Raw genomic sequence first — 26,123 nt, 5'->3', positions numbered from 1 at the left:
AATGCTCAACTCACGGCTCTAACTCAACTCATGCCGCGAGTTAAAAAAACAACAACATACCTGACTGCTGCCGAAAGCTGCTACAAAGTACGTCCACAATACATAATGTTAAGGTAGATATCATATTTATATAGGACTAGATGTAGAATAGACTCGGTGGCTATAGCAGCACATGTAGAAAAAGCTAGATGCGGGCGTTAGTAAACGGCCGCCATCTTAAAGCAGTAGACTTCCCTGCAAGGCTGTTGTAGCAAACCTCCCAAGCGAACCTAATTAACTTTTTATCTAAAATACTCCTAAATCGGTAAAATATTGACTTGAATCTATCTTTAAAATAGTTTTAAAACTTTCACATGTCGAAAGTAGACAAAAGGGAAATTATGGAATAACAGGAGCAATTTTAACAACTTTAACGGTTGATTGACAACATTAAATTAATTGAATGTAGTTTAAATCTGCTGATACAGAATGGGGATTTGAGTATATTATTTATTGTTTTTAACTGTTAACTTGATACTGAAATAGTCGTTTATTTAAGCCTGCGAGGCTTTTTTTTTTTTTTTTTTTGTACAGTTTTTGTAACTAATGTACAAAACATTAGCAGCTAATAGCGCGGGGGGGGGGGGGGGGGGGGTCATCAATAATCGATTTATAATCGAATCGTAGCCTCTGAATCGTAATCGTAATCGAGGTGCCCATAGAGTCCCACCTCTAGAGATTACTAAATTGTACCCAGTTTAGTAATCTGTAGCCTCAGTTTACTAATCTTTACCCACAGTTTAGCAAAGACCCACAAACAGTAGTCACCAATTTCATTTTGGGTGGGAGATCAAAACATTTAAAGGGTTAAAGAATGTGACACATTTGATCAGATTGATGGCGGCATCCTCCCGTTTTCTGGTTGCAAAGGTGTGGACACCCCGACAGAAAGCACACGACTCTATCCAAATGCAAACATTGACTCTTGTCACATGACAAGCATCCTGCTCCCGAGTGGCGTTCAACTGACTCACCTCTTGTCTGCCCGCTTTCACCCTTTTATAGATCATGGGCGTTGTGTTCGCCTGCTGTTTAATGCGAGGCATCCGCAGTGGCTACGAAGTCATGTGAGACGCTCGGCGAGGGAGACCGCTCACTTCAATTCGTTTGCACGGAATCGTCATCCTTGTCTTGAAGGCACGCAACATCCAATTCTTAGGCACAACACTGTCCTCTTTGATGTCACAATGGTTCAGCATGAATAACGTATTTTCCAGACTATCAGTCGCTTTGTAGTATTAATCGAACTAGTCAAAGAAAAAACATTAAGGCACACCGGACTATAGATTGAATTTTAAGAGGAAAATGTACCCTATGTTGTCTATCATTTGCCGCCAAGTAGCTCAAACACAGTCACTCGTATTACTAGAGAATCAAAAGACCGGTTCAAACGAACTGAATAGGTGCCAAAACCACAGTATTGACAGTCGTGAATAAACTGTGCTGCCGCTAGTGCTAATTTAACTCTTGTATTGTGTTAAAATTCTGGCCATATTTTTGCTAGTAGATCAAATTTTATCTGATGTAACTCAGACAGAAAATATGAAACCTTTGCAGTATATTGTTTAAGTTTAGGTATGTAAAAAGTATCATTAATTTTTGCATACCCAAACTTGAAAACAGGTTTGATCTGAACACAATACGAGGGATTAGCATCCTTTAGTTTAGCGAGCTACTATGTTGCAGCACTAAGTTTCAGCTTTAACTTTTGTAGCACACGCAAAGCCTTTTACTCATGCTCATATCACAGTCCCGTTAGCTTAGCCTAGCTCTCTACATTAGCTCCCTAAAAGTCCATCGAACTAGTAAAAAAAAAATCTCACAAACATAGATATGGCACATCGGACTTCAAGTCGAATTTTTAGAGGAAATTATACCGTATGTTGTCCTCTATTTGTCGCCAATTAGCTCAAACGCAGTCACTAGTTTTACTTCGGTAGTAAAAGAGCCGTTCAAAGGAATTGAATAGTTGCCAAAACTACGGCACTGAACATCATGAACACAGTGCTACTGCTAACATACAATAAGCACACTTTAGCTTAGCAAGCTATTACATTGCAGCACAGCAGCGTATTGCTTTCTCCATGGTTGGTTAGTAGAACATTTCAAAAGATGTCAAATTCCATATTTTAACATTATGGCAGAAGGTGACTTGAAGTTCCGCTCTGAAACCCCCAATTTGGCCTTCAAAAATGTCCTATATGCATGTGTGATACGTCATTGGAAAGCTTAAAATCTCAATTTTCTGGGAAAAGAAACATTTTGAACAGGAGGGCATTTAAAAAATGAATAAACATTTCTAAACAGCAAAACCCTATCTGGAGGTGAGAGCATGTGAGAGCATAATTAAAGACGCCATGATTTTAACGAGATATTATCGTGTACTTACCTCTTTTCGATCCGAAAACTCCATGTAGCATGTATCACCGAGTGTAAAGACACAAATGTGAATGGATTTTTGGGGGATTTTATGGGTCAAACATGGTAATATAACATGAGTCGCAAGGCAGAAATCGCAGACATCAAGGAGTGGTCGAGATTATTTTCACATATTTACCCTTTTAAACGCTTGTTTTCAAATTTTGTTTGTTTTGATCGATGATTTATCATCTAAAATATTGGGGAAAATGCGTAAAAAAATACTAATAAGCTATAGTTATGAGGTAGATATCCATGACTTTTTTACAGACGCTAATTTTTTCATTGTGACGTAATTGTAAAATTTGCAAGTGAATAATTGTTTAATTTTTTTTTAAAACTAAATATTAGACATCAATTAAAGATTCTACGCTAAAAAATGACATTTCGAATTATACTTCTCTTTATGCCTAAATTGAAACAAAAGCGGTTGCGCAACGTCTGTAAAGGGGGGTTTCCAGGGTAAAACAGACAAATTAAAAATAGTTCGGGGACTTAATGCGCCATGAATCTGCTGTGCAAGCATATTGACATATTGTTCTATCAAACACAACAGTTCATTTTAAAGAGGAGTGCAAGTTATATAAGAAGCACCTGAGTATAAGTCGCAGGCTCAGCCAAAGTGGGGGGGGGGGGGGGGGGGGCGCGACTTATAGTCCGGAAAATACGGTATATTTGCCTGTTGCAATTTAGAATGTATTGAGTTTTGTTTTTGCAGCTTATTGGTTTCGAGGTTGTCTTTATTAAAGAACCTTTACATCCAAAATGGTTTGTTTTTCAGGGACACAACAAAAATAAGCATCTGTAATGAATTCATCAGTCTTTGCAAAAGGCACAAAGAGTTTCAAGATATATATTTAACATTTACAGGTAAACTTTTGTAAACTGCAATCAATAATTTGTTAACACAATGGTTACTTTTTTACCACAACCATGCACATCACCACAGTTCGCTTTGGATTTATAACATTGTTTTGCCATGGTGTCCTTAACATGGAAGTAAAAATGCCGGAAAATAAATAACAGGAGTGCAGACATTGAGGTCAACATATAGGAAGAAAGTACAGCAGATTGATGACATGCTGATAAACGCAAACGGAATGTATCTGAACAAACATTTCCATGTCTAAAAAGGAACAAATCTCATTTTCAGTGTGTGAAATATGTAAACCGCAGTCAGTCAGTAAACACCTCTGAAACACTCCCTAAAGCATGCCACACATAATTCAACTCAGCATTGTTAAACTGGATTTTTTTTTTTTTTTTTTTTTACATTATCGAGATCTGAAATTCTTTGAGATAAAATGTAACTTTGAAGCAGTTTTCCCATCGAACAAAGACGCGGAGAGGAATCTTCTGAAGGCGCAACGGGCTTCCTTTCATGGGGGGCTTGTGTTGTTCGGGGAGTCGGCAGAGAGGAAGACGAGGCAGTGCAAAAGGAGCGACACGTCCGAGTCTGCGGAGCGAAAACCAAGATTTTGCAGGTTTCAAATGTTGATTGGTTATTCCCAACCACAATTAGGGGTGTGACAATCAGTGCTGCAAGGGTTAATTGATTAACCCGAGTAGTTCCATGACAAAAAAAAGATTCAAATCAATTTTGCTGCTTGGCGTCGTAATGGTTTTTAAAAGTGTTTGCATTTAGTTTTACTGATTTCGGTGCGCCCTGTAGTGGCAACAGTGAATATGACATCTCATTTCACTTGGCTGAATCCAGCTGCTCCCTGTTAAGACCAACATAAGTTTTTATCTGAGCTAATGTTTTTTTAATGCATTCGCAATTTAGTTTATAGGTATATTTAGCCGTTTTTTATTGGGAATATGTGTTTGAACCATTAAGGGCACTGAAAAAAAAGAAAAAAAGGCCGGACTTGTGGTATGAGAAAGTATCTGAACCTTTTGGAATTTCTCACATTTCTGTATAAAATCATAAAATGATCTAAACTTTGTCAAAATCGCACAGATGAAAAAACTGTCCACTTTAACTGAAACCACCCAAACATTTATAGTTTTTTTTTTTCTTAGATTTTATTGAGAATAGCATACAAACAATGAAAGGGGGAAAATAAGTAAGTTAACCCTATGCCTACGGAGACTTAAAGTGCTTGTGACACGAAAAAGCATGTTTATTTCATAATACACGCGGTATTTTATGCTCCTGAATGATATGGACCGCTTGGATGTGTGTGGAAGCGATCGCTATATTTATTTAGTTTTTTGAATCCCGCGCCAGGAAAATGAGTGACTTCCGGCTTCGGTCTCGCATTGAGGAGGAGGGCGCTGTGACGTGTACGGTAGAAGACGTCCTCTTCACGCTACAGTGTACTGTTGTGTATGAGGACGAAGGATTCAGCTGATTTTGCGGATTAATACTTTTATTTTTTGCATCACGCCAGCCAAACGGCTGCAGAAAAATCATTCTGTATGCGGGAGAGGCGTATGCGCCTTTTTGGAGTTTCAAAAGGTTCCCATTCACCGTGGATATTTACTGTGGGACCATTGAACTTACAAGGAAGTGAGTAAACATCTTGTTTTGTATTATGTCAAATACGAATACAGTGATTACAAAGTAAACACTATAAAATTCCTTTAAATAAAGGACTACTTACGTTTGATCATTGATAGGCATGTAAAAAGCTATCCTCACGCTCATTAGCAGTTAGCTGTTAGCGCGTTAGCTACACAACAATTCCAGCCACCCTCCTCCAGGGAACGAACTGTAAATTGCTCTCCGCCGGGCGGTTTGCCGATCCGCAAAGAAACTCGACAACCGGGTCGTCATGTCAAATAATCCAGGCTAGTTATGTGTGATTTTCCACTTCGAAGACTTTGAAACATCCCTCGGTTCGGGTTAGCATGTCGGCTAGCTGTCACTCCTTCTGGTCTGTTTGCATTCTCCGAAGCCGGGGAAGGGAAATGACATATGTCCGATTTAGGTGTCATAAAATATCGTTCGGCAGGTGTGACAGTAAAGGTAAAGTCGACTGTTTTGACCATTATGGAGTAATTTTGCCATGTCGTCTTGAATAAATGGATTTTTATTATTTTATATTCCATTTAGCACAAGTTATTTGTCATGACCATGCCATTTATTTAGCAATTGGGGAAAGTACTTGGGTAAAAAGAATATCCTGTAAAAATATTGAAGTAAAGAGACAGAAACAATGACATTTTGCCGCTCTCTTCGTCGCGTTTTCCTCATTGTGAATAGTTCCCCCTCGACGGGCTGACTGGTCCTTCTCAAGCCATTTATATAGCTATTGGGGAAAATACTTGGATAAAAAGAATATCCTGTAAAAATATTGGGAGTAGAGAGACTGAAACAATGACATTTTGCAGCTCTCTTCGTCTCGTTTTCCTCGTTCTGAACAATTCCCCCTCAATGGGCTGAACAGTAAAACCGATGAGCCTAGTCTACCGCTGACGTCATCCACCTGTTGGGGACGCTAAAGCCCTATAATTGTAGGCGTGGCTAACCGGCAGATTAAAAGACTAATTTCTCGTCATCTGCGCTTTGCTAAATTGTTGTATATGGTCGAATCGTCTCAAAATATGATTCTAATTCACATAATAATGCCATTTAAGACTTTTTTTCTGGTGTCGTATGCTCTTTAAAGAGCAACTGAAACCAATCTTTACCAAACAATTTAAGTCAAGTGTGTGCCCAATCGCCGATGAGTGGTTTAAAGCTGCCCTGCCCACTATAAAACGCACACCTGGTAAGAGTTGACTTGATTACAAGCAATGTCTGATGTGCGTCATTGCTCGGTCAAAAGAGCTGCGATTAAAGATTGTTGATTTGTATAGACCCTACCCACGTGACGTCACAACTCCGCTCTCCTGAATGGTACCGCCCAATTGTCCGTCAAAACATAGTGTTAACCTGTTACGGCTACGTACATTCCTCCTATTTACGGCGTGTTTTTCTGCTCCTTAACATTAATAATCAAAATGGTGAAGGCGTGTGTGGCTGTTGGTTGCACTAACAGAGAAGATGGAAGGAGAGACTTGAAGTTTTACCGTATTCTGAGGGATCCAAAGAGGAGAGCGAAATGGACGGCTGCAATTCGACGTTAAAACTGGGCACCAAAAAATCCCCACAGACTATGTAGTAGTCATTTTATATCTGGTAAGATGCATTTAAGATATACTTAGAGGGTTTTGGGCTGACAAATAACCACAATTAAGATCATTGCTAGGCTAATCGCCGACAACATACCCGTATGTATGTAGTGAGAGTGCTATCGCTAAACCATATAAACATTAAAAGCCTTAACTCCATTGACAAACGACATGAAATACATTAGACTTGACAGTGGATGTTAGCAATAACAAAAGATTTTGAATTGAAAATTTCGTAACTCACCTTTCCAAGCACAAGATAGATTCCTGCCGAATTTTCGTGGACGAGGACCTGACCTGTTTCACCCAACCAGCAACCAAGTATTTATAAGCCTCCAACCTCTTGAAGTTTTTCAAATTTTCGTGAGAATAGGCTGATTTTGTGTGGACAAGATAATTGTAAATATCAGCGTAGCAGATGTCAGGCAGACAGGGCGAAGACAGTGGGTCGAAAAACATCGATTTGGGCATCAAATATGGATCTGGCGACTGTATAGAACGAAGCTTTTCCACATAACACCTTTTATGCAACATATCCAGTGAGTTTACGGCATCAGAAAGCACCGGGTCTTCCATGAAATGCATTTTAAATTCCTCGATCAATTGAAACCAATGCTAATACAGAGACAAAATGACGGACAAGTGGGCGGAACCATACAGCGAGCACGTGGTTTTGTGACGTCGGTGGGTAGGGTCTATAGGAGAGAGTTTAGCCCTGTTGCTTCTCTTCCATGTGTGTGTGAGTGGCCGTCCACCAAAGATGATGCCAAGAATTCAGCGCAGAATACTCAGAGAGGTAAAACAGAACCCTAGAGTGTTTGCTAAAGACTTACAGAAATCACTGACACAGTCCAATATCTATGAGCACACATCAACTATATGTAAAACTATGGTTAACAATGGTGCTCATAGGAGGACTCCACAGAGGAAGCCACTGCGGTCTAAAAAAAACATTGTTGCTTGTTTAATGTTTGCAAAAAGACACTTGGACACTCCACCGAAGTTTTGACAAAATATCTTGTGGATTGATGAAACCAAAGTTGAATTGTTTGGGAGTAACACACAACATCATGTGTAGAGGAAAAATGGATCAGCTCACCAACATCAACACCTGATCCCCACCGTGAAGCATGGTGGAGGGAGTATCATGATTTGGGGCTGTTTTGCTACCTCAAGGCCTGGACAACTTGCAGTCATTAATGGAAGAATTCAAAAGTTTATCAGGATGTTTTGCAGGAAAACTGGAGGCCGTCTGTCAGACAGTTGAAGCTGAAAAGAAGATTGATGCTGCAACAAGACAATGATCCAAAACACAGAAGTAAACCAACTTCAGAATGGTTTAGAAGAACAAAAATACACGTTCTGGAGTGGCCAAGTCAAAGTCCAGACTTGAATCCCATTAAGATGCTGTGGCATGACCTAAAGACAGCGATTCATGCCAGACATCCCAGGAATCTGACTCAACTACAGCAGTTTTGTAGAGAACAATGGGCCAAGATTAGTCCTGATCGATGTGCCAGACTGATCTGCAGCCACAGGAAGCGTCTGGTTGAAGCTATTGCTGCCAGAGGGGTTGCGCACAAAATAGTAATTGTGATGCTTCACTTACTCATTTTTCCCCCTTCTGTCAATGTTTGCATGCAATCCTCATTGAAATATGAAAACCTACAAATTTTTGGGTGGTTTTAGGTAAAACAGTTTTTTCATCAGTTTGATTTTGACAAAGATCAGATCACATTTGATGGTGATTGGTTGCAGAAATGTGAGAAATTCCAAAAGGTTCAAACACCTTTTCATACGACTATATCTCTTTTGGGCAGTAGCTGACAGTAGTTGGAAATCATCAGAAGTGAATGGAGATTTTTTGCCATTTGAAATGAATGGAGAATGACTTCCGGTACTTTTCGGATCGTTGATTGTAGCTTTGCATGTAAAATTCAATGTAAAATGTGCGGCAAATGGCGTTTGAGTACCCCAAAATTAACAAGAAAATTGCACATTGCACATTTCCTGTTGATTATGAGGCCTTTTGGGTCACTTTCTGTTGCTGTCGTGTCACTTCTTGTTGATTTTTGGGCATTTGGGTCATGAAGGTACATGGCATCTACCGTATTGGCTCGAATACAAGACGGCCCTGATTATAAGACGAGACGACCCCCCTGTTTTTCAAGACTCAAGTTTGAAAAAAGACTTTTTGAACACCAAATCAGTTTTTATACAGAAAATAATTACAGTACATCTGAAACAAAGGATTATAACAACATATTTGAGAGAAAAAGCATGTTATTTTGCCTCATTCAAATTTAACATCTGAACATTTACGTATGTAAACTAAAGTGTAATCACATTGGTAAATGGCTTCTGGTTTTTGAAATGTAAATAAACCAATCTATTGTGATAAAACAACAAAATTGCAATAACTGCATTAACCATCAAAGTGAAGTCTAACTGTAATCTTCTGAATAAGTCTGAATAAGAAAAACAGTGCAATAAAATAATGCAAACTGGTTAAACTTGAGAGTAGCTGAGATCTGTCATGACAGAACATTGCTTCAATGATATCTGGCGCCATCTAGCGTCGTGAATGGGTATAATGTTTAGACCGCGAATATAAGACGACCCCCGCTTTTTCAGTCTTATTTCAATGCAAAAAAAACACCGTCTTATATTCGGGCCAATACGGTACTCTATTGGTTACTAATGGCATGGCTGCCAATGGAGTTCGCGGGTCCCGATTGAATATCAAAAGTTTTTGGTCAAAAATCACATTCGACTACAAATAAGAGCCACCAGACAAAATGGATTGGAGTGAAGGAAAAAATGAATGGGACAGATGGCTAAGAATCCCCATTGTAATAGGAATTGTGTCTTCTAATTCTAAAATACCTTTGAGTGTGCACGACACCCGCAGCCACTGGTCCAACCACTCTCGGCACTGGTTGACGGCGAGTCGGTCCGAGTTGACTCCCCTCATGTAGCAAGCCTGAAAAAGAACGCAGGCATTCAGTCGCCGCCATCGCCTCACGGCGCCAAAGGTCGCACCTGTCTCAATTCCGAGTCGCTAAGCTGCTGCGGGCCCAGCTTGCTGAGGGCTCGGTCCATCTGTAAGAGTTCCAAGGCGTGATTGGTCAGGCGTCGGCCAATCAGAAAGCCGGGGAGGCGAGGCGTCAAGAAGAGCAGGGGGCTTAGGTTTCTCTTTGGAAAAAAAAAAAAAAATGGCACCACGTCACGAGTGACACCACCGGACACTGCTAAAATCCAAGCTAACTACACATAAAATGTCACACATTGTGAACATGTGAAGGAAACTGGCACATTTTCGTCTCGTCAGATGAAACCTGGCATGTTTCTCGTCATTTTAGTCACCCAAAACACTAGTTATCATCTCGTCATCGTCATGAAAAAGTGTTTGTTGACGAAATATTTTCGTTGTCGTCATTGTTAATGAAAACAACACTAGCCAAAGGCATGTGGGGGTTTGTTTGACTCACCATTTGTTGCACGCTTAGTTTGCCGATGCCCAGAGGTACGCCAGAAAACAAACTGCGCACTGCAAGGATTTGCGACACTTTGGGGTTGGTTCCTTTTTGCACCTGCAACAAATATGTATGATGAAGTTTTAAAAATTTAATTTTTTTCGTCTTAACATATTGTTTAGCTTTGTTTGTCATTTGAGGAGCTCCTAAAGAGCCGTCGACAAAATAATAATAAATTCAAGTGATCTGGGGCGCACCAGAAACTATCTGGTAAACATTAGCATTATACAGCATTTAAGCTCACAGACTTTTGCTATACCACTTAGCCAATTGTTGTGAACGTTAGCATTATATAGCATTTAAGCTAGTGGACTTTGCAAGTTATCCAATTGTTGTAAAGCTTAGCATTATATAGCATTTAAGCTAGCTTACTTTTCCTATGCAAGTTAGCCAATTGTGGTAAATATTAGCATTATATAGCATTTATGCAAGCGGTCGTTGCTATGCAAGTTAGCCAATTGTTGTAAACATTAGTGTTGTATAGCATTTAAGCTAGCGGACTTTTGCTAGGCAAGTTAGCCTATTGTTGTAAACATTAGATTTATATAGCTTTTAAACTAGCTTACGTTTCCTATGCAAGTTAGCCAATTGTGGTAAATATTAGCATTATATAGCATTTATGCAAGCGGACGTTGCTATGCAAGTTAGCCAATTGTTGTAAACATTAGCATTATATAGCATTTAAGCTAGCAGACTTTTGCTATGCAAGTTAACCAAGTGTTGTAAACATTAGCGTCATATAGCATTTAAGCTAGCAGACTTTTGCTATGCAAGTTAGCCAATTGTTGTAAACATTAGTGTTATATAGCATTTAAGCTAGCGGACTTTTGCTAGGCAAGTTAGCCTATTGTAAACATTAGATTTATATAGCTTTTAAGCTAGCTTACTTTTCCTATGCAAGTTAGCCAATTGTGGTAAATATTAGCATTATATAGCATTTATGCAAGCGGACGTTGCTATGCAAGTTAGCCAATTGTTGTAAACATTAGATTTATATAGCTTTTAAGCTAGCGGACTTTTGCTATACAAGTTAGCCAATTGCAACAATGCAATAATTGGCTAACTTGCATTGCAAAAGTCCACTAGCTTAAATGCTATAAATTGCTAATGTTTACCAGAAACATTTGATCATATTTATGTTGATGTGCCTTTCGGTGCTCCGTACGATATGACCTTTTATATAGTTTGGACGATATATATCGTTATATCGTTACATCCCAACTCTGAAGTTAAATCAGACTAAACGTGTTAATATTCTTAAAATTTCCCATGTTGGAAGAAGAAATGATGGTTTTGGTGTGTGAGTCAGAGATTTCAAGCATCTACTGGCGTCAGTACCTGAGTGCACAGGTTGTCGAGGCAGGTGCGGAGGTGCGTATCAGGTATGCTGCCGCTAGCCTGCCGCAGCTCTCGCAGGACGGGCAAGTGGTGTCGGGCCCTTAGAGAATGGTACAGCTGGCGAAACTCCACCTGCTGCCTCGGCGTCCAGAAATGAGGTATCAGCACCTGACGGGGGAAAAAGTACCTGATGGCGGGGGATCCAATCATTAGTTGGAAAGGCCAAGAATGTAGCCACTTGAGGTTGGGGGTACTCACATCAAAAAGAAAACCAGGTAGTTGGCAAAGGGAGGAATGGACAGTAACACCAGCGGGACGCCTTTCAGCATGTCTCGTCGAAACTGACATACACAAGACGACAACAACGCTAATTGAGATTTCATGTAATTAAAACAAAAAAAAGATGTCCAATAATGAATTTTTTAATCAAAATCACGTTTAGACTAGTTACCCCAAAGAGCCACTGGTGGGCGGCAAAGGCATTACAAATCCAGTCCAGTGGCGCCACCAGGGGGTGGCCAGGGGTGGCAACGGCCACCCCTATAAATTGGTTGGCCACCCCACTGGCCACCCCGCTTGCCAGTATATCGTTTGATTGTTGTAGCATCAGTTATGCATTTCATCCCAAATGAATGCATTTATTTTGTCAAATGTAGGGCTGTCAAATTTATCGCGTTAACGGGCGGTAATTAATTATTTTTAATTAATCACGTGAAAATATTTATCGCAATTAACGGATTCGCGGTACGACGCATTCACGCATTGCTGCAAACAGCCTACAATGGCGTAGTTTTACTTATATACAGAGATAAGAGGCAGTGTCAAGTGAGTGGAGTAGATACAAGCATTCATTGGGCCGTGCTTTTAATTGGCAAAAGCTTTGTCATCTCTCCCACAGCAACTATAAATATTGTGGGAAGCGATGTGGGGAAGAATGACAGGAGTTGATCTCTTTCTTAACACCCTGTAGTGTACCCAACGTAGAGAAGATATAGCATTTGCACAGTCATGGTTGCACCACTTCCCATCATGCATTTGGGCAGAACAGTTAAATCGCTACAGTATCATTTACTGAAAGCTCAACAAATACACTAGATGGCAATATTTAGTCACAATATATAAACTCACATTTATCCTTTAAGAATTACAAGTCTTTCTATCTGTGGATCCCTTTCACAGAAAGAATGTTAATAATGTTAATGCCATCTTGTGGATTTGTTATAATAAACAAATACAGTACTTATGTACAGTATGTTGAATGTGTATATCTGTCTTGTGTCTTATCTTTCCATTCCAACAATAATTTACAGAAAAATGTCATATTTTAGAAATGGTTTGAATTGCGATTAATTCATTTTTAAGCTGTGATTATCTCGATTAAAAATTTTAATCATTTGACAGCCCTAGTTAAATGTACACCTTATGCCTAATATATACATAACACATGCCTAATATATACATAACACAATAAAACAGAATTGTTGTGGAACTCATGTTGACTGGACAGTTATGGACTATACACATTGAATCATTAGTAACATCAAATATTACACAATACACTAAAGTATATCAGTAGCTGTGTCCTTAAGTCTTTCTGATAGTTTTCCCCCGACCTTTTTACTGCAATAATATCATGAAAACCTGAAATTATGGCTTTTAGTTTTGGCCACCCCAAGATTTTCAGTGGGCCCCATCTGGCCACCCCTATGAAAAATTTCTGGAGGCGCCACTGATCCAGTCAGGCAATCGCAGGACCAGAGTTCAGACAATGCCGATGAGTCACAATTCCCAGGATAATTTTTGGTGGGCTTTGGTGGAAAATAAGCAATTCTACATTTTGACCTCTAGATGGCGTCATGGAGTAAATGAATCATGATGAACTGTCAGCATATGGACCCGCACAGTTGGCTGAAAGTGTTGATGCTTCATGGGGCTTCATCTACAGTGGTATGAAAAAGTATCGGAACATTTTGGAATTTCTCATATTTCTGCATATAATCACAATCAAATGTGATCTGATCTTTGTCAAAATCACATAGATGAAAAAACTGTCTGCTCTAACTAAAATCACCCTAACATTTATAGCTTTTCATATGGGGAAAATAAGTGAACCATCACATTTAATATTTTGTCTCCCCCCCCCCCCCCACCTTGGCATTAATAACTTCAACCAAACCCTTCTTGTAGCTGCAGATAAGTCTGGCACAATGATCAGGACTAATCTTGGCCCATTCTTCTCTACAAAACTGCTGTAGTTCAGTCAGATTTCTGGGGTGTCTGGCATGAATCGCTGTTTTTAGGCCATGCCACAGCATCTCAATGGGGTTCAAGTCTGGACTTTGACATGGCCACTCCAGAGCATGTATTTTCATTTTTGTTCTTCTGAAACAGTTTTGAAGTTGATTTACTTCCGTGTTTTAGATCATTGTTTTGTTGCAGCATCCATCCTCGCTTTAGCTTCAACTGTCTGACGAACGGCCTCAGGTTTTCCTACAAAAGATATTGAGAAACTTTTGAATTAATTCTTCTCTTTATGATTGCAAGTTGTCCAGGCCCTGAGGTAGCAAAACAGCCCCAAATCCTGATGCTCCCCCACCATGCTTCACTGTGGGGATGAGGTGTTAATGTTGGTGGTGAGCTGTTCCATTTTTCCTCCGCACATGACATTGTGTGTTACTCCCAAACAATTCAATTTTGGTTTCATCAGTCTACAAAATATTTTGCCAAAGCTTCTGTGGAGTGTCCAAGTGCCTTTTTGCAAACATTAAACGAGCAATGTTTTTTTTTTAGACAGCAGTGGCTTCCTCCGTGGAGTCCTCCCATGAACACCATTCTTGGCCATAGTTTTACATATAGTTGATGTGTGCACATACTGTACATACTGGACTGTAGCAGTGATTTCTGTAAGTCTTTAGCAGACACTCTAGGGTTCTTTTTTACCTTTCTGAGTATTCTGCGCTGAACTCTTGCCGTCATCTTTGGTGGATGGCCAATCCTTGGGAAAAAAGCAACAGTGCTAAACTCTCTCCATATGTAGACTACTTCTCTGACTGCCGATTGATGAACATCCAGACTTTTAGAGATGGTTTTCTATCCTTTCCCCGCTTTATACAGCTCAACAATCCTTGATTGCAGGTCTTCAGACAGCTCCTTTGACCGAGCCATGATGCGCATCAGACAATGTTCTCATCAAGACAATTCTTACCAGTTGTGTGTTTTATGGTGAGCAGAGCAGCTTTAAACCACTCATCAGTAATTGGGCACACACTCGAATTAAATTGTTTGGTAAAAATTGGTTTCAATTGCTCTTCAAGTTTCCCTAGGAAGAGGGTTTACTTTCTTATTTGCCCCCCTTCTGAAATTGTTTGCATGCTATCCTCATTAAAATATGAACACCTATAAATGTTTGGGTGGTTTTAGTTAAATCAGACACTGTTTTTTCCTCTGTGTGATTTTGACAAAGATCACATCTGATGGTGATTTTAGACGGGCATGTTAGAAATTCCAAAATGTTCAGATACTTTTTCATATCGCTGTACTTATAAGTAGAGATGTCCCGATCGATCGGCATCCGATCACGTCATTTTCAAATCGGCAAAAAAATATCGGCCATGCATTTTTTCAATATATATATACATTTTTTAATTAAATCGTTTTCTAAATGTATTTAAGTTTACAGACATAATATGTTACGCTCATCCAGAGTCTTTAGTTTAGGCGTAAGGTAGGGTTATCAAATTTGTCCCGATAGCGGCAGTGATTAATTTTTTTGATAATGTATCATGTTAAAATATTTAACGCAATTAATGCATGCGTTGCACGACCCACTCACGCATTGTCGCGCTCAATCTGTAATGTCGCCGTTTTACCTATATAGAGCGATAAAAGGCAGCGTAAAATGAGTAGAGTGAATTTTGGTAGCCTTTGGAGCCTTTTTTTAATAGGCTAAAAAGCAATGTGGGGAATCAAGGTAGCAATTGATCTTTGTCTTAACACCTTACGTTATTTCCCAACGCAGAGAAGATATATCAATTGGTAGCACTACGCACAGTCATGGTTCCACTTCCCATCATGCATTTGGGTTGAATGGCTGCAGTATCATATACTGAAAGCGCAACAAATACACTAGATGGCAATATTTTGTCACAATATACAAAGTCACAAGTCTTTCTATCGGTGGATCCCTCTCACAGAAAGAATGTTAATAATGTAAAGGCCATCTTGAGGATTTATTGTCATAATAAACAAATACAGTACTTATGTGCTGTATGTTGAATGTATATATTCGTCCGAGTTTTATTCATTTTTTTCTTAATGCGTTGCCAAAATGTATATGATCGGGAAAAATGATCGGGAATGATTGGAATTGAATCGGGAGCAAAAAAAAGCAATCGGATCGGGAAATATCGGGATCGGCAGATACTCAAACTAAAACGATTGGAATCGGGAGCAAAAAAAACATGATCGGAACAACCCTACTTATAAGCCTAGCATACAAAATGACCCAAAATGGATACCGATAGTTTCCGATATTATTTTAAATGCTTTTATCAGCCAGTATTATTGGACAACTCTCAGAAAAAGAAAATATACACATATACCGTATTGGCCCGAATATAAGACGACCCCGATTATAAGACGACCCCCTCTTTTTCAAGACTCAAGTTTGAAAAAAGACTTTTTGAACACCAAATTAATTTTTATCCAGAAAACAATTACAATACATCTGAAACAAATGATTATAACAATATATTTGAGAGAAAAGGCATTTAATTTCGCATTCAAAACTTAATATCTGAACTATCTAACTGTCACTGAAGTCTTGAAACACATCGGAAGAAGGAAAAACACTGCAATAAAATAATGCAAACAGTCACGACAGAACATTACTCCTCACAAACATCCTCTGCCTCGCTATGCTCCGTGTCACTGTCCTCACTCCCATCCTCTGGCTCCGCTGGTTCCTCCCATAGCATACCATAGCCCGTTCAGCATTCGATTCATTGATGACTGGCGCCATCCAGCGTCGTGAATGGGTATATGTCTAGGCCGCAGTTTTTTTTGTTTGTTTGTTTTTTTTTCAGGCCGCAGTTATAAGACGTCCCCCAGGTTTTCATTCTTACTTTAAAGCTGTAGCGTGAACTAATTTCTTCACATGCCAAATAGGGTCACAAGTAAAGTAATTAAACATTGTCCACCAAATAGAGCATGAAAAAATAATTTATATGTTGTATATTTGTCAAAATAATCGCGTTTCTGAAGTTCGAGCCTGAAAGGGGACGAACCCGGAAGTGATACGTCACACCGGGAACAGCGTTGGCAGCTCCATACATACGGCCGCCAAACAAAGCCCTTCAAACAATGATTCAAACAGCGATATAAGCGATAGACCGAGTTCAGGGGAGGAGATCCAAGTTTTTGAATAGTTGGAGGAAGAAGAGGAGCTTGGAATTTTATGTTGGATCTAACATGTATTAGCCAGACGCTAATCAGAATGCAAACAATGTACCTAGACTACCTGACATGGAATGGATACAAGACCCATCGAGATTACAACATTGGTAAAATATAGGCTGTTATTATTTTTATAATTTGAAGATGCAGGCATTTGCACATAATGTTATGTTTTTGTCTATCTGATGACATTGTTAAAAAAATAATAATCAGACTTCATGTTCATTTTGGCAGATCCGGCAGCTCTCGTGCATATAAAATAATAATACAAAAACGTTGGGGGGAAAGAAGGAGATGAATCGTTGTTATATCTTGACCGAGTGACCCACACGACACCTTTATTGGCTCTTACAACTTTACTCAACGTCTTGCCAAGTGACTCTGAACAACAACGTTTCTCTCTTCGTGAAGGAGTAAGGCACAAACAATAACACATCTAAATGACATGCGTACACTCTACTGGTGAACTCCCGTATTACAACTAAATAATATCCACTATATCACAGTCGCCGATGACTTTCTCCACTTTTTTGTGGCCACAATAAGAAAACTAAGTGGCGTCTAATGGCGTGAGGAAATGTAGTTTTTTCACACAAGCGAACAGATTACAAAGCACCCGTTCAGTGTTGTCCCGAGACTACATTTCCCATGATTCACTGTGTGGCCTGCGCGCTCGCTGATTCGCTGCCAGACATTAAAAGCAACACTTGTCACCTGTCAGCGGCTCTCGCGAAGCGGCGAAACACAAACTAGAAGGCTATCTGCAACGTGACCGTGAATTACCGCGACGCCGACCCGCTTATGTGCACATCCACACCCCTTTCCCGATTGACAGTGGATTAACCCTTTCGGACAAGATCGTAGATGACGCACAATTTAAACACGCTTAACCTAGCGAACGCAACAACAACTATGATCGGGGATAGCCTCGGCTAACGTCGCTAGCTCATACTGTTCATTCCACAACAGTTGGCAGCTCTGCTTTGACAAAGTCATCAGTCATCTACCCAAAAATCACACTTACTTTTTGGCAAATCCTTGATCATAAGCAGACCGGTTAAGGAAGCGGGCATCTTCGAAGTGTTTGCAGCAGAGAACACTACTCGATGATGGCGTGAAATTCATTCGCTTCGTGCGAACGAAAGATGTCCATTTACGTGCCCTGCTATCCTTTGGCCACTCATACAACTTTTCGTTTGAGTGAGAACAAAACATCGCCACACACCGCTGTGGCATCTTACCGAGAAGCAATGCAACAAACAATACTGTTCTATGGTGGACTTCCCTCGCACGTCTAGGTGTGACGTAATTTCCGAAGATTGCCGAAGAAAAGCATTTTCGTTGTCAAGGGCGTTGCTATGGGTTAAACCAGTGCTTCTCAATTATTTTCTGTTACGCCCCCCCAAGGAAGACGTAAATGTTTCGCGCCCCCCCCAACTCTCTGCCGCCACTGTAAATAGTATCATTCGTCTATATTACTATTATAAGTACGCCTCAGCCTAACATTGTGTCCTTTTTTTTCTATTAAAGAAAAAAAGTAACATAGATCAACTTGTAATAAAGTATAACTTTTTTAACATTGTGTTGCTTGTAACAGAAAAGACTTAATGCGCATCAATTTGCCTGAAGTTAAAAAAAAAAAAAAAAAAAAAAAAAAAAAGTCACATCCAAACTGTAAAAATACACTCAAGTTACATTTTTGACCATTTGATACTGAAAAATAAAATGTAATAAAATCAGTAAATAATAACAAATTCAAATTGATTAGAAACATTTACTCTTCAGGACAACATGCCAAAAAATTTGACCGAAAAAAAACAAAACTGAATAGAAGGGGGGAAAAAGGTCTCTGGACAGAAGGAAAGTTTTTATTTTCGCTGATTCACCACAGTGCTCACTGGTTTACTGATATAACACTGACAAAGCGGGACGATTGTGACAATTGGCAATATTCGGCACATTTTCGCTGAAAAACAATCAAGCGGCTTATCAATGAGATTGAGGTCTAATGTCTTTAAGTGGCGTCTTAACTGATTTGGCTTCTCCGCTATAATCATTTTTAGACTCAGTAAACAGTGGTCTTTCCTCATTTCCCACTATATTAAAAGTCAAAGGCAAACGGCCCGAAAAAAGCGCATTCTCGGCGGCCGAGGGAGAACCGTAGGTGAGGGCGGTGGTCGTGACGATCCCAAGCCAAAAACGGCACTTCTCGGCCGGACACGTGAGAAAGACAGTGGGTCGCTGCGTGAGTCCAGCTCTGCATGAGTCTCTTCCGTGTGCTCTTGCTTACTTCAAAAATACTGCACGCACTTTGAAAATGAGAGCGCCACTGCCACCCACGGAGTGGATGTGCAAGTACACTTTATTCTAGTACGGCAAAAAAAAAAAAAAAATAAAAAAAAAGCATGTTCCCCGAGGTCACTCGTGCCCCCCCTGGCATCGCTCTGCGCCCCCCCAGGGGGGCGCGCCCCACCATTTGAGAAGTACTGGGTTAAACAAAGAATCTGGAAGGGTTGCGTTAAAAAAAATAATGAAAATATGCTTATAATTGTTTAGCCATTGATATTATTCAAAAACATGGTTGGCCAACCTTACTTCAAAGTTCCCCTTTAATGCAAAAAACACCGTCTTATATTCGGGCCAATACGGTATATATATATATATATATATATACACACAGTGGGGAGAACAAGTATTTGATACACTGCCAATGGGTTTTCCCATTGGCAGTGCATCAAATACTTGTTCTCCCCACTGTATATGTATTGAAATTAAATACTTGTAAATTAAAAAAAGTTGTACTTGTTTTTTCTCCCATCAATTCACCTGACGGAGTTTCTCCATTTCTCTGTACGACAAATCTTGGTATGCGATCCCGCCGCTCGCCATCTTTGTTTTGATCCTGCTCACGTCTTTGGCATCTCGAAAAAGAAGCTTAAATCCTGCAGTGGACAGGAAAAAAACAAGAAAATTGTTATCCGTCTATTTTTAAAGGAATTGTCGGCCATTACAGGTCGTCCCCGGGTTACGACGTACTCGACTTAAGCAATTTGGACTTTTTTAGGAGTCTCGTCTGCCATTCTGTCTACAGTTGTTTTTTTGTTTTTGTTTTTTGTTGCAATACCAGTACCTTATTGTACCTCACAGTATCTTATTTTTTACTTTACTTAATGAATATGACGTGTTCTGTCCTCAATAAACGTGAAGTTGTTCAGCTTTACACACAGCAAACAAGGCAATTGTGCTTTTTGAAGCTTTTTACTTTCCTCACGTTTGACAAGTTGTAAAGCTGTAACACGTACGCTACCGTTCAAAAGTTTAGGGTCTAAACGACCCCAAACTTTTGAACCGTAGTGTACATAATAAAAAATCCCATCTGATACGCTACTTAGACCCCAAACTTTTTAGCGTATCTATACTTATGTTCAAAACGACACACATTTTAACAGTAAAACACTTGACAAAAAACAATTGGTGTTCAAACGTCCATCGAGTCTGACCAATCTGTAAATTTAGAAGATTAAATTCACCCAACAAAAGTCCACTAGCTTAAGTTCTACGAATGCTAACGTATTTGAAATTCTCATCGCAAATCACTCACATGTAACTCCACAAACTGTAGCTGTAAACTTAATTACAAATGCATACACAAACATTTATTAGCTGAAACAACGAACAGCCATAGACTTCATAACGATATTGACGGGTCAGATTCAACCTTCACTGGGCAACGCCTTCAAGTTAGTTATTCGCAGCGACACATGCAGGGGATCCAACGCATACAAACAGGAATGATTGTCTCAGGAGTGATTTGTTCGAGGATTCAGGGTACTTATTATACTTTTCGTTATTTCACCAGAATTTTGAGCGTAAAAAGCTCATTGTTGTAAGGCTGCCGCTACATTATCTAACAGACTAGCACCATTCTTCGACATCTTTTGGTAAAATAAATGCTAACTGCACATTTTTTGCCTTTAACCAAGAATCGAGACTGTTTTAAATCCATATCTATGAAGAATTCAGGCATTTAAGAATTTATTCACAAGCCGCCAAATTGACAAACAGACTAGCATCGTACTTCGACATATTTACATAAAATAAATGCTAACTGCACAGTTTTTTTTTTTTGCTTTTCACCAAGAATCCAGACTGTTTTACGTCCATATCTATAAAGAATTAAGGGATTCAAGCATTTGTTCACAACAATTTTCACAGGAACAGTTCGGTTTACATATGGCGGCCGCCATATTGGGTGACAGACTATCATCGTACTTCGACATGTTTACGTAAAATAAATGCTAACTGCTCGTTTTTTTAATATTTTGACGAAGAATCGAAAGTGTTTTACATCCATATCAATAAAAAAATTCAGGGATTTAAGCATTTATCCTCAACAATTTTCACCGGAAAAGCTCTGTTTACATATGGCGGCTACATCGACTGACAGACGAGCATTGTCCTTCCACATATTTCCGTAAAATGAATGCCAACAGCACGTTTTTTTTTTTTGACCAGGAATCGAGACTGTTTTACGTCCATATCTATAAAGAATTTAGGGATTTAAGCATTTATTCACAACAATTTTCCCCTGGACAAGCTCTGTTTACATATGGCAGCCACCACATTGATTGACAGACTAGCATGGTGCTTCGACATATTTACATAAAATAAATGCTAACAGCACGTTGTTGTTGTTGTTGTTGTTTTCAACCAAGAATCAAGACCTTTTTATGTCCCTATCTATAAGAAATTAGGGATTTAAGCATTTATTCACAAGTTTCCCCTGGGCAAGCTCTGTTTACACAAGGGGGCCGCCACATTGACTAACAGACTAGCATCCTACTTGGACATATTTACGCAAAATAAATGCTAACTGCACGTTTTTTTGTTGTTGTTTTTAACCAAGAATCGAGACTGTCTTCCGTCCATATCTATAAAAAATTCAGGGATTTAAGCATTCATTTACAAGAATTTTTACCGGAAAAGCTGTTTACATATGGCAGCCGCCACATTGATTGACAGACTAGCATCGTCCTTCGACATATTTACGTAAAATAAATGTAACAGCACATTTTTGTTTGTTTGTTTTTAACCAAGAATCGAGACTGTTTTACGTCCATACCTATAAGAATTTAGGGATTTAAGCATTTATTCACAAGAATTTTCACCAGGAAAGCTCTGTTTACATATGTCGGTCGCCACATTGACTGAGAGATTAGCATTGTACTACTCCATATTTACGTAAAATGAATGCTAACAGCAAGTTTTTTTTTGCTTTTAACCAAGAATCAAGACTGTTTTACGTCCAGATCTATAAAGACTTCAGCGATTTAGGCATTTATTCACAAGAATTTTCAACGTAAAAGCTCTGTTTACATATGGCGGGCGCCACATTGACTAACAGACTAGCATCCTACTTTTTATTTTTTTTTAATTTATTTGTTTATTTATTTATATATTTATTGACTTTGACATATTACGTAAAATAAATGATAACTGCACAAGTTTTTTTATGCTTTTAACCAAGAATTGAGACTGTTCTACGTCCATGTCTATAAAGAACTCCAGGATTTAAGCATTCATTCACAAGAATTTTCATCGGAAAAGCTCTGTTTACAGTTGTGGTCAAAAGTTTACATACACTTGTGAAGAACATAATGTCATGGCTCTCTTGAGTTTCCAGTTATTTCTACAACTCTGATTTTTCTCCGATAGAGTGATTGGGACAGATACTTCTTTGTCACAAAAAACATTCATGAAGTTTGGTTCTTTTATGACTTTATTATGGGTTAACAGAAAAAGTGATCAAATCTGCTGGGTCAAAAATATACATACAGCAACACGAATTAGCAATTTTGGCGAATCATTGACTTGAACAAGTCAGGAAAGTCACTTGGAGCCATTTCAAAGCAGCTGCAGGTCCCAAGAGCAACAGTGCAAACAACTGTTTGTAAGTATAAAGTGCATGGCACTGTTTTGTCACTGCCACGATCAGGAAGAAAACGCAAGCTATCACCTGCTGCTGAGAGAAAATTGGTCAGGAGGGTGAAGATTCAACCGAGAATCACCAAAAAGCAGATCTGCCAAGAATTAGAAGCTGTTGGAACACAGGTGTCAGTGTCCACAGTCAAGCGTGTTTTGCATCTCCATGGACTGAGAGGCTGCCGTGCAAGAAGGAGGCCCTTGCTCCAAAAGCGGCACCTTAAGGCTCGACTGAAGTTTGCTGCTGATCACATGGACAAAGATAAGACCTTCTGGAGGTAAGTTCTGTGGTCAGACGAAACAAAAATCGAGCTGTTTGGCCACAATGCCCAGCAATATGTTTGGAGGAGAAAAGGTGAGGCCTATAACCCCAAGTACACCATGCCTACCGTCAAGCACGGTGGTGGTCGTATTATGCTGTGGGGCTGTTTTGCTACCAATGGAACTGGTGCTTTACAGAGAGTAAATGGGATAATGAAGAGGGAGGATTACCTTCAAATTCTTCAAGATAACCTAACATCATCAGCCCGAAGATTGGGTCTTGGGTTGGGTGTTCCAACAGGACAATGACCCCAAACATACATCAAAAGTGGTAATGGAATGGCTAAATCAGGCTAGAAATAAGGTTTTCGAATGGCCTTCCCAAAGTCCCCATTGAGAACTTGTGGACAATGCTGAAGAAACAAGTCCATGTCAGAAAGCCATCAAATTTAACTGAACTGCACCAATTCTGTTAAGAGGAGTGGTCTAAGATTCAACCAGAAGCTTGTGAATGGCTACCAAAAGCGCCTAATTGAAGTGAAAATGGCCAAGGGACATGTTACCAAATATTAGCGCTGCTGTATGTATATTTTTGACCCAGCAGATTTGATCACGTTTTTCTGTTCACCCATAATAAAGTAACAAAAGAACCAAACTTCATGAATGTTTTTTGTGACAAAGAAGTATCTGTTCCAATCACTCTATCAGAGAAAAATCAGAGTTGTAGAAATAACTGGAAACTCAAGAGAGCCATGACATTATGTTCTTCACAAGTGTATGTAAACGTTTGACCACAACTGTACATATGGCGGCCGCCACATTGACTGACAGACTAGGATTGTCCTTCGACATATTTACGTTAAAAAAAAAAAAGCTTTTTTTTTGTTTTGCTTTGCTTTTAATTAAGACTCGAGACTGTTACACGTCCATATCTATTTGGACTTTTTGGATAGTTGTTTTAAGATTTAGGGGTACTCAAAGGGTTAATTCCGATTTACGCGGAAATTCTGGTTACGTTGCCAGCGTCGTAACGTAACTCGTTCGTAACCCAAGGACGATCTGTATTTGAAAGGTGAAGGTTGCAGTTTGCTCACGTGACTTCCTCTTTCCAACTCACCCTCAACAAAAGTATGGTAGAGCAGATAAAAGCGTGGAAATCGCCTTTTGAGGAAGCCTTCATATTTGCTGTTGACCCACCGCAGACTGGACGTCACATAGCGTCCAATCCCTCGTCGGACTTGGGACGACGAGTAATATCTCCGCAATTTCAAAAGCACAAGTAATGACAGTTTAAAATACAAGAGAATAAAACAGAAATCAGCAAGATATGCATAACACGAAAAAGAATATTTTTTTAATTATTTTTTTTACAATGCAGTGATGTGCTGAAATATTGTCACAACTGGGCATGTCGGAAGTCAAATGTCAATGAGAAAAGCAAACGCCAACGCCATGAAGGACAGACATGTCACTCTCGATTGGTCGCTAACAAACCTGGATTGTTGACAAACGCACGGGGTGTAAAGCCCATTCGCTATTCGGTGGCTTCGGAGCCACAACAGTCGCATCAAAGACAAATTGTTGGAGAGCCTCGAACAGGACAGCGCCATGTCTGAACTGGAGAACCAGGGTTGCCAGATTGGAAAGCCAGCCTAATCACACTGTAAAATCCGCCCAGTTTATTATCAATAATAAAAACAGCCTAAACGTTCAAGATAATATGTTTTTCTCCTATACAACTCAGTCTATTCTTTGATATTATTACCAGAAAAAAAAAATCAAAAGAAGGCACATTGTAGTGGAGTCACTGCTGTTTTATGCCAAAAAGCATCGTGGGAGATGTAGTTCTACATGGAAAAGGTTAAAACTATTGTGTTACTTTCATTTCAGTAAAGCATAGTATGTGGTGCGCACTAGAAACAATCTGGTATGCTACAGAACGTATGTGATGCACACTATAAACTATCTTGTGCACACGAGAAACAATCCGGTGCACACCAGATAGTATGTAATGTGCACGAGAAACAATCTGGTGCCCACCTGATAGTACTGTAAGTGGTGCGCACTAGAAACAATTTTGGGGCACACAGAAAAAGTCTAGTGAGCACCAGATACTATGTGGTGCGCATTCGAAACTATCTACTGTGTAGGAGAAACAATCTGGTGCGCACCAGATACTATGTGGTGTGCACAAGAAAAAAAAAAAACATAAATCAACAGGAGGCACATTGTAGTGCAGTCACTGCTGTTTTGCCAAAAAGCATCATGGGAGATGTAGTTCTACTTGGAAAAGGTTAAAACTATTGTCTTATTTTGTGCGCGCTAGTAACTATCTGGTGCACACTAGAAACAATCTGGTATGCAAGAGATAGTAGGTGATGTGCACTAGAAACAATCTGGTGCCCACCAGATAGTATGTGGTGCGCACTAGAAACAATCTGGTGCACACCAGATAGTATGTGTTACGCGGTAAAAACTATCTGGTGCGCACAAGAAACAATCTGGCGCACACCAGATAGTATGTAATGGGCACTAGAAAAAATTTGGTGCTCACCAGATAGTATGTGGTGCGCACTAGAAACAATCTGGGGCGCACAAGAAACAATCTGGTGCACACCAGATAGTATGTAATGGGCACTAGAAACAATCTGGTGCCCACCAGATAGTATGTAATGTGCACTAGAAACAATCTGGTGCCCACCAGATAGTAGGTGGTGCGCAGTAAAAACTATCTGGTGTGCACAAGAACAAAAAACATCAAAATCAACAGGGGGCACATTGTAGTGGAGTCACTGCTGTTTTGCCAAAAAGCATCAAAAGTATTCGGCCCCCTTGAACCTTGCAACCTTTCGCCACATTTCAGGCTTCAAACATAAAGATATAAAATTTTAATTTTTTGTCAAGAATCAACAACAAGTGGGACACAATCGTGAAGTGGAACAAAATTTATTGGATAATTTAAACTTTTTTAAC

The 26,123-nt window shown here is 39.5% G+C and overlaps 2 protein-coding genes across 2 annotated transcripts in view; one reads left to right on the top strand and one right to left on the bottom strand.

The window, feature by feature from the left end:
• cd63 (CD63 molecule) overlaps positions 1-2,790 on the top strand; it is a 36,008-nt gene extending 33,218 nt beyond the window's left edge. Inside the window, exon 8 of the mRNA XM_057861555.1 lies at positions 1,045-2,790. Coding sequence (XP_057717538.1) covers positions 1,045-1,110 — 66 coding nt within the window. The 3' untranslated portion in view covers positions 1,111-2,790. The remainder of the gene's footprint in view (positions 1-1,044) is intronic.
• Positions 2,791-3,167: 377 nt separating this feature from the next.
• Positions 3,168-25,225, bottom strand: letmd1 (LETM1 domain containing 1). The gene is made up of 9 exons (XM_057861542.1): positions 24,645-25,225; positions 24,268-24,407; positions 19,734-19,849; positions 11,712-11,794; positions 11,454-11,640; positions 10,071-10,172; positions 9,622-9,774; positions 9,466-9,562; positions 3,168-3,913 (listed from the first exon to the last, which is right to left on the bottom strand). Exons 1-9 carry the CDS (start codon positions 24,758-24,760, stop codon positions 3,837-3,839), a joined length of 1,071 nt encoding a protein of 356 aa, XP_057717525.1. The 5' UTR covers positions 24,761-25,225; the 3' UTR covers positions 3,168-3,836.
• Positions 25,226-26,123: the final 898 nt, after the last annotated feature.

This window comes from Corythoichthys intestinalis, chromosome 2 (genome assembly GCF_030265065.1).
Source record: "Corythoichthys intestinalis isolate RoL2023-P3 chromosome 2, ASM3026506v1, whole genome shotgun sequence".
NCBI lineage: Eukaryota > Metazoa > Chordata > Actinopteri > Syngnathiformes > Syngnathidae > Corythoichthys > Corythoichthys intestinalis.
This window is presented reverse-complemented; position numbering and strand designations above follow the sequence as displayed.